The following is a 10,022-nucleotide window of genomic DNA, read 5'->3' as shown; positions in this document are numbered from 1 at the left end:
GAGTCCCTTGATCCCCACTAGCGAGCGCGTTGATGCTCATGTCCGTTTGTGTTATCTTGGGTGCGTAGTGGTTGTCACCCTCCCATCCTACGCAATTTTTTTTAATTACAAAAATAAAAATAAAAAAGGAAAAGAGAATTGTCAGCTTCAACTTAATAGCATTGCCATATAGTGATGAATACAAAAAATAAAAAAGTAAAAACGAGCACAACACTACATAACTCTTTAAGCACTGTTCACAAGCATATACTTACAAGTGTACAATGATGAGGAATTGACAAAACTGTAATACTGGAAAACTATATATATTGGCTGTATCGACAGGATAAGATGAAACTAAGCACCCGAAAAAGAAAAAAGAAAAAAGAAAAAAGAAAAAAAAATCTCTAATGTCACTGAATTACATTATTTAGCAAACTGCTTGATGAAGGTGAGCTCTGTTCACTTAACCATGGGTCTTGCACAGAAATTGGTGAATTATCCCTAACCCTTTCCATTGAATTAATGCTACCAACTTCTGTCTGCAACACAAACAGTTCTCCACTCTCCAATCCAGCTTTCTTAATCATCACGCTTAGAGGTTTTTCACTTATGTTAGATGAAGAAGAGCAAGAAGATACCTCTGATGATGAAGCTGTACTATATTTTTCTTCTGAAGTTTCACATCTACTAAGAGTGATTCTTTCTAATTCTGCAGCCACTTCCATCATTGATGGCCTCATGTCTCTGTGAAATGCAAGGCATCTGAATGCTAGCTCGGCCACCTTATGCACTGATGAAAGGGTCCAAGCATCCCTATGTGGCTCCAGGAATGGGTCTATAATCTCATCTAAATGTCCCTTTCCTATCCTGTCAATAGCAAGAGCAGCCAAGTTCACCTCATCTTGAGGCCGTGTAAAGTCCACTACTTTAAATGCTGAAATGATCTCAACAAGAACAACACCAAAGCTATATACATCGCTTTTATCAGACAGATGAAAGCACTGATGGTATTGAGGATCAAGGTATCCTGGAGTCCCTTGTGGGGCGGTTGAAATGTGAGATGTTTCAGTCATTCCAAGTCTAGAAAGACCAAAGTCTGCAACTTTCGACTGGAAATTTTTATCCAGGAGTATGTTGCTTGACTTGATGTCTCTATGGTATATTGGAGGCTTAATAGCAGAGTGAAGATGGGCAATGGCCTGAGCAGTTTCAGTAGCAATGGTAAGGCGAACTTGCCAGGAAAGTCCATCTCCTCTCTCTCTTTGTAAATGCTGACATAAAGTTCCATTGGGCATGAATTCATAGACTAGGATCTGCTCACCATATTCGATAGAGCAACCTAAGAGGCGGACTAGATTCGGGTGGCTGACGGATGAAAGGAGCTTGATTTCATTCATGACTTGCTCAATGCTGTCAGTATCTCTCTGTGTGATCCTTTTGATGGCAACCCAGTCATCACTGTGGAGTTTTCCTGCATAAACTGTTCCATAGGCTCCAGTTCCCAGCCTTTGTTTCTCTGAGAAGCTGTTTGTTGCCTTTTGAATTTCTTTGTAGTCATAGATTGGAATGCTGCAGTTTCCAGTAGCTTCACATAGACGGCGTTTTGCACTGTGCCTGGCTTTTGATTTGGAGCGTCGTCGAACAAAACAGCATATTAGACCCAGAGTGATCATTAAAGAAGCTCCAGCAGCAAGGCCTGAGAAAGGAGAATTGAACATTGGAATAAGAAATTGGGTTGTGAAAATTAAATGTTCCCAATGTTTTCTTATACAAATGCGTACTCCTAGAACAAAATAATCAAAACATCAATTTTTGTTTTGTTTGATGGCCAATTTGAGGCTAAAAGAAACAGGACTTAGTCGAAAAAACTGCCATGACCATTAGAAAAACTAGGCTTCTAATGCTGCTCTAAGGCATGCAAGTCAATTTGTACATGGCAATTGAAAGAGATTGGAGACTAGAAATATACAAGTATTAATCCTGCCAAGAAGTATAAGCTGGAGAATGAAGACTCAGAAGAGTCATGCAGGGAGTTCTAATTTGCAACATTTGCTCTGCAATTCAAGTGCTAGAGTAATCATTTTTCTATTCTCCATTAACATAACTTCAGAAGAAGTGCCCAAAATAATTATTAGACTGAAAGAACTTGGAATTCTTAGTTCATCTCAACTCCAATCATAAGTCGTAACTTACACCAACCAGTTGTGTTCCCAAATTCAAGTTCATGTGAAGTGGTCAAACAGCAACATTATGGTATTGTTAATGTTCTCCAATTAGTGAAAAGACCAATTACCTCCAATTAACACAGCCACTCTAGTTGTTCCTCCACATTTGCCAGACATGTACTTTTCTGGGTTGCACACTGAAGAAACTGTTTATGTAGCAAAAATCAGACACAATTAGTAAGTTGACAATTACTGTAGTATAAATTCGGATAGATAATTGCAATCTAAATTACGAAACATTGGAGAGCATCTTTGATTAAGACTTATAATGTAGTTGTTAGCCTTTTGACTTTAGAAATTAGTTCCAAGTTCCAACAATTCTTTATTAAAATTGTGGTGTAAAATAGTGATGCATGTTGTGTGAAACTTACTATTAAGAAACTTATCTCAGTTGGCCTGGTTCAACATATAGTTTATGCACAAGTTGTAAACAGAATGCTGAGACAGCCATGGTGACATGATTTAAACAACAACTACATTCATTTTATTTTTTGTTGAATAGAATAAAATGAAAATTTATTGTACGATAGTTGATATTTCTGACTGAAAATTTTCTTCAAGTTTGACAAAAAACGCACCTAACTAAAATAATTTTCAACTTCGGATATATACCACAACATTAGATCATGAGTTTGACAAGAGTGTTCCTTTCTCACACCAATTATGAAATCTATTTATAAACCTCCCTTATCAACTCTTTACTAATTTATACTTGGGTAGTCTCACAAGCCACAAGGAAGAATCTATTGGCTTTGGACTAAGAGGTGCCGTATTCTCTTTGGTGTTTCTAACTTTCTACAAGTTTCTCACAATCCAAGCACAGATAACACCTAAGAAGACAAAACAAAATATCAAGATTCATCAAAGTCACCAAAACAATGCATAAATGATCCATCAAGAGGTGCATTAGGTATAACCACCCATTCCTATACATGACCACGACTATTATCATTATGTATTATTATCAATTTATCATTCCCTTGCTTATAGCAGACAAAAAGATTTTTGTTTTAAAAAAAAAGTGTTAAAAGAACAATTAGTCGGGTCCTCGACCAAATGATTAATGAAAATTAGCCACTTGGGCTACTTGTTTTTTGGGGGGCTACTTGATTAGTTTGACTTGACAACCCTCCCTCAAATGATGGACCGGTCCCATAAGTCGTTGAGTAGAATCGATCTGAAGGGCCATGGCTCTCCCTTTTACGGGTCCTACTTGGGTCACCAATAAATTACTTTTGTTCCATAAAGTTAATATTGTTATCATTCATCACGGCACCCAAAGAATTTCGGTTTGCTGCTTAGCCAAAAAAAGTTTAAATTGGTAATCAATTACTAACACTATGCCTGTTTCATTTAGTTTATCATGAGCTTTCCTTCGGTGGCCTTTGCCTAAAATTGAATATGAAATTGAAAACTTAGCCAAATAAAGTTTAAATTGGTAATCAATTACTAGCACTATGCCTGTTTCGTTTAGTTTATCATGAGCTTTCCTTCGGTGGCCTTTGCCTAAAATTGAATATGAAACTGAAAACTCAATTTCACATATTAAATTCTATGAATTTTTTCCCTATTATTTTGATGTTTTCAGCATTTTAATATTCTGTAACTTCCTCAAAGTCCAAATTAATAAAATTTATAAAAATTCGTGCCTACAGCCTAGTGCTACACAGATAAAAGTCAAATCAAATCACGATATTACATTTCTCGGCTCCATCAAGCTGTGACCTTAATTTCAGGAGCTAAATTATTCCCTTAAAAAGATATATAATAATAATAGAGCCAAATTATTACTGCTAATAATGAAAGTTATGCTCAAGCGTACTCTAACACTCTACATCGATCCCCCAACGGCCCAATTATCTATTAAAAAAAAAAAAAAAAATTAGGTGAAGGACAGTTTCAAAAATGTTGTAATTTAGGTTCATCATGGTGATCAATACAACATAAACAATATTAAATTTTTTTAATGATAATTAAATTCAATTAACAAGGTAAGACCACAATATTTTTCTCAACAAATTTTACAAATTTCAAAATGATTAGTCAGATAGTGAGGACGAGACTTCAACAACTATGATAAAAATATTTTTGTGAATTCTAGTTAATTCAACTAATAAAATTTATTATTCAAAAAACTGGTTGATATCTTTGCCTAATAATTGCTAAAAAAATCAATTAGTATGATGATTAAGTAAATCTAAGGAATATTATAATAACAAAACAACACATTTATAAATCAAAAACAAAATTTTCAAGTAACCGGAACAGACCTTTGCGGCAACCGGAACCAGCCAGATATCCATCGCCTTCAAATCCATCTTTGCACTTGCACCTAGAACCGTTCCGTCCGGTTTCCGGTGGCTGCACAGACGGGGTACAATCGGCGTACTCAGAACACTGGCAATTCCCCTCGAGCCACCAACCAAGTTGAACAATCTGAACCTCCAAAGACACCGAGGATGTCGAATTGTTCAAAGACTCGAGGAATATCGACGACACAAAATACGAACAATTCCTCTTGGTCACGTTTTCAAAGTCGATAAAACCATGTTGCTGATTCTCAGTATAGCAACTTATGTTGTAGTTGCTACTACTGATCGAGTTGTTAATAGTGCTATTATTATTGGTATTAGCATCACAACTCGGAGACTCGAAGTGGGTTTGAACGAGCGTGGCTGGAATCACACAAGGTGAAATGGGTGCTGAACATTTTTGCAAGAGAATAGCGTTTCGAAAAGTGGGTGCGTAGTTGGAACTGTAGAGCTGGTGAAGGGTTTGAATGGAACGGTTGCATTGAGCAGCTATGGTGATAATTATGTTTTCAGAGTCTGTGTCTTGGACTGGGAATTCGCCTATATAGATGGTGCTGTTGGTGCAGTTTAGGCTTATAACGCAGCCTGGAGAGAACCCAAATGGGTATTGAAGAGTTTTGGAGCCACATGTTCGATTGCAGTAGTGAATGGAAGCTTGGGCTGTGAGTAGTAGTGGGAAGAGAAGGATTGGCAAAAGGATTAGAATTGGGTCTTTTGTTATGTTCATGGAAGAGTTTTTGGTTTTGGACAAAGAAAAGTGGATTTCAGGGACACAAGTTTGTGTTTATGTGTGTTAGGATTGGAGTTCTTGAAGTATTGAAGATGTACTCTAAGAATGACATGTGGAGTGTGACCTTTGTTTTTTGAGAAGGAGAGCTAAACAGTCTAGCTTCTTGAACAAAATTACTCGCTTTTGTGTTGGGTTTGATATTGATTGATATGTATTTGGAAAGCGAAATATGAAAAAGATAATTGTATTAGACTAAAATCTGTCAATGGAGACAGAGATAAAGAGGTCGATTTAGTTCAGGTTTCACACTTCTTTTCACACCTTATTGCTTTGGTCCTTTTCGTACATTTCTGTTGTGTCACGAAATGAAGTATACGCCTAACGTGAGAGACTTTTTTTTTTTTTTTTTAATGAAGGGTTTATTTGGGATTGATTTATTTTGTTAAAACTGAAAACTTTTTACTGAAAGTCTTGAAGATGAATGTAAAAGTTAGTTGAAATAGTACTATAAGATTTATTTATAGTACAAAAAAGTGCAATAGAATCTATAAGTAGTAAAAAAAATGAGTTAAATAGTAAAATAAATTGGTTTTTTATTTTGACGGCAAAATTCACGAGAGGGTTTTGAATTTGGTAAGAGAGACAAGGAGACATGAATACAGAGACTTCTTAATTCTTCTTGACCAATTAATTGCTCCTTAATTAAGCTGTTCTTTTCCTTTGTTTTTCTTTTCGTTCTGTCATAATTTCATCCATATTCATAGTTCTAACCAGTAATCATAAGTCATGAGTCATGAGTCATGAGTCAGGAGTTATCAATTTTACAACGAGTTTATCACGAATCTTGACTGCGAGTCTCTGTAATATGTCATGTGGGATCAGCAATATTATTACAAGCAAATTATTATGTTAAAATTGTTGTTTTTTAGGAAAATAATATTTACTGAAAATATATTAGGGGAAATTGTTGTTTCCGGTATCCGGCTCATATGAAATATCACAAATTTACTTTTTCTTTTTCATATTCATATATAAACAATGATTTAATTCACAATTTAAAATATTAATACAAAATTTTGAAATAAAAGAAGAAATATTATCTGAATCTTTATTGATATTTGTATCAACAATTAAGTTTAAGTGAAATCACATAATTTAATGAAGTCTCATCTTCAAGATGCAATTTCATGTCACATGCTTAGCATTTTTTTGTCATGATTACAAGTACAGTTGTAGTATCATATAATATACAATATGAATACGATATATATTGTATTGAGTAAAAAAAGTTTCATATCATATATAAATACGTGTCGATCATGCTCATGAATGGTATAATAGACATGCATATTTTTATAAATCGTATTGTATCGGATAATACATAAACATATGTGTTTAAATTGAGTTTTTTTTTTCTTTTGTTTGTTAAAACTTGTATTTTGATTTAAGTTCAACAAGTTGTTCAATTTGTTTTCAACACAAAATTTTTATGTTACCTGATTGGCCCAATAAAAATAACATGACCATGAGTTTTTTTTTTCTACAAAATTTGGACCACACACTTGATTTCACTTTCATATTTGCAATTTTTTTCTATGTTTTGAATAAAATATTAAATGATAATAAAATTATTTTTGTTTTATTTATTATTTTTGTTATTCTTATACCTCTAAGAAGCTAGAATGCCAGGAAGAGATATAAAGAAGAAGTTATTAAATAGAAAAACAAGAAGAGATAGTAGCAATTTGAAGCTGATGAAGAAAACATCAATGAAGAAATAGTTTCTTAAGATGATGAACATTATGATAACATTGACTTAGATGGATTATTAGATAAATGATGAGAAAGAAATTATTATTTCAGCTTATATATAATTTATTATCAATTTTAGTTTAATCAATTTGAATGTGGACGTCATAATATATTCCAAATTTATATTGAATAAACCTTTTATACATGTTGTGTGGGGCAAAAGGATCCTGGTGGGAACGTGGGCCTTTTGGGCCTTGTTAAGGGAGGCCGACCTGACCCTGGGGTTAGAGATTGTTGGTGCTATGGGTCGGCCTATATGCCGAGGATCCGAGGATCCAGCCGAGGATGGTTTTCCCCTCGGACTGACATTAAAGAGCCTGAGACTTCATGGTAAAGGTTAGGGAATGACACGGTCAAGACCAATGGTTAAAGGGAGAGAACCCTTGAATGTCCTAGAAGCGCCGATGTTGGAAGAATATCAGAGGTAAAGGCTGCTACCTCCACATTAAAGACCCTGCACCTACCACCCTGGCCGCATTAATGAGGAAGTGACACTTAAACAGTGGAAGGGAAACTTCTAGTTACTGTTCAAAGGCACTAAGAAAAGAAATATCTAGGCTAAGGGGGGAATTGGGGGCAACACGTGGATAAAGTATTAAAAAGAGGAGTATTTAAGGAGGGACCTAGGACAGAAACGGGACGGAACTTTTTGTAACCTAAAAAGAAAAAGAAAAAGAGAGAGAGATATATAAGATAAGAACAGCTCTCGGCTTACGTCCGAGAAGGCCTATTTACATTACTCCTTTTTGTTTCCAAGTACTTGCGATCTTTAGTTTGTCATTTCATCCTCATACACTTCTAACCTGGGTTTCCAGCCCACACTCTACAAATTCATATTGTTTAAGGCTCATTGGGCCTGAGCCCATAGCTGTTCTTGGGTCCAGGTGCAATTGTGCTCTTACACATGTATATTTATATTTCTTTTTTTCCAAATTTTATCAAGTGTTTGTGTATCTTATGATATATGACACGATATGACACACGGTACAAAAAAAAAAAAAAAAAAAATTCACCATACGATTCATGTTTTGAAATGTTTTTTCCAAGATGCAGCAAAATTATGTCTCGCTCAAAATTTTTTCAATTTGCAACAATTATCCACTCACTTGATCAACCAAGTTTGAATACATAACATTTTTGCAGTGAACATATTTATTAGCATTAAAACTTGGGTAAAAAAAAAAACAAAAAATTAACGAACAAGTTTAAGACCATAAATTTGTGAGGGAAAAGGTCGTATATGTGACCATATGAAACCAATCAAGCAACAAATGCATCTAATGACCACAAAGCCTTGACACAAACACTATCCTGCAAAGATGTACTTAACACTTTCTCCCTCTAACTACATGACTTTTTGTGCAATGTGTTCGATAATCTCCTTTGCTCATTCATATTAATCATCAACTTTTTATATCAATGCTTAGACACCTTATTTGTGCATGCAATGTTTGCATTTTGTTCATAACAGGAACACTGGCTTTCCAGGCAGAATGGAGCTGAAATTAATAGGTTGAGGAGGGAGATTAATGAGTTGTTGGATGATGAGGAAATGTGGTGGTGACAAAGATCCAGGGTGCAATGGCTAGGCGAGGGAGATAACAACACAAAATACTTCCACCATCGAGCATCAGAAAGAAGAAAAAAGAACACAATTAATGGCTTATGGAATGAAGAGGGTGCTTGGTGTGACAGTAAAGAAACTATCGCCAATGTAGCAATTGCATATTTTGAAGGGATATATTCAACCATACACCCAACCTGAGTTAAGAACTAACGAACTTACTTTCTCGCAAAGTTACTATGGAGATGAATGCTGATCTCACTCGGGATTTCACCATGGAGGAGGTCAGAACAGCTCTTAGCCAAATGCATCCAACAAAAGCGCCTGACCCGGATGGTATGTCTGCTGTCTTTTACCAAAAATATTGGGCTATTGTTGGAAATGATGTCACAAATATGGTGCTTAATGTGCTTAATTCAGATGCTTCTATAACTTATATAAATAACTCTAATATTGCTTTGGTGCCAAAAGTGAAAAACCCCAATAGAATGAAAATTTTTTGTCCTATTAGCCTTAGCAATGTGTGTTACAAGCTGATTTCCAAGGTCCTTGCAAATCGCTTGAGAACAATTCTTCCACAGATAATCTCGGAGAACCAAAGTGCATTCATATCGGAGAGGTTGGTAATAGATAATGTGCTAGTTGCCTTTGAGCTAATGCACTATCTGGATCATAAAAAACATGGAAAAGAGAGCTTTATGACGGTTAAACTCGATATGAGCACGGCATACGACAGGGTAGTTAGGGTTTTTGTTGAAAAGGTGATAAGGAAGTTGGGTTTTCATGGAAAATGGATTGAATGGGTTCTGAAATGCATCACAATTGTCACGTATTCAATCTTGATAAATGGGGAAGCTCACGGTAAGATCTGTTCGAGTAGGGGCTTCGACAAGGAGACCCATTATCCCCCTATTTGTTCCTCTTATGCACAGAAGCCTTTTTAGCCCTTATTGTTGAAGCAAATAACAACCAAAGTCTCACTGGAGTATCTATATGTAGGGGCTGTCTGAAGGTTACCCATCTGTTCTTCACAGATGATAGTCTACTGTTCTGTCAGGAAGAAGGACAAGAATGCACCAAGTTGGTAGAAATCCTAAAACTCTATGAGGCAGCCTTGGAAAAAAAAATCAATGCAGATAAGTTCGCAGTGAATTTCAGCCACAATACAACCCCTGAAGCAAGAAGGGAAGTCTTGGCAATCCTTGGACCTATACTAGACACAAGGCAAGGTAAATACTTTGGCCTTCCATCTGTAATAGGCAAGTTGAAGAACCAAGTTTTTGCAGAAATAAAAGAGAGAGTTGGAAAGAAACTATCTGGTTGGAAGGAAAAAATGCTCTCAATGGGTGGAAAAGAAATTCTCATAAAAGCAGTAACCCAGACAATCCCCATGTATA

General features: G+C 35.6%; 1 protein-coding gene across 1 annotated transcript; it reads right to left on the bottom strand.

Moving 5' to 3' along the window:
- Window positions 1-218: 218 nt before the first annotated feature.
- LOC142624772 (wall-associated receptor kinase-like 14) lies at window positions 219-5,390 on the bottom strand. The gene is made up of 3 exons (XM_075798550.1): window positions 4,478-5,390; window positions 2,276-2,353; window positions 219-1,678 (listed from the first exon to the last, which is right to left on the bottom strand). Exons 1-3 carry the CDS (start codon window positions 5,244-5,246, stop codon window positions 393-395), a joined length of 2,133 nt encoding a protein of 710 aa, XP_075654665.1. The 5' UTR covers window positions 5,247-5,390; the 3' UTR covers window positions 219-392.
- Between the last annotated feature and the right edge of the window lie 4,632 nt (window positions 5,391-10,022).

Source organism: Castanea sativa, chromosome 1 (genome assembly GCF_040712315.1).
Source record: "Castanea sativa cultivar Marrone di Chiusa Pesio chromosome 1, ASM4071231v1".
Classification (NCBI taxonomy): Eukaryota; Viridiplantae; Streptophyta; class Magnoliopsida; order Fagales; family Fagaceae; genus Castanea; species Castanea sativa.
This window is presented reverse-complemented; position numbering and strand designations above follow the sequence as displayed.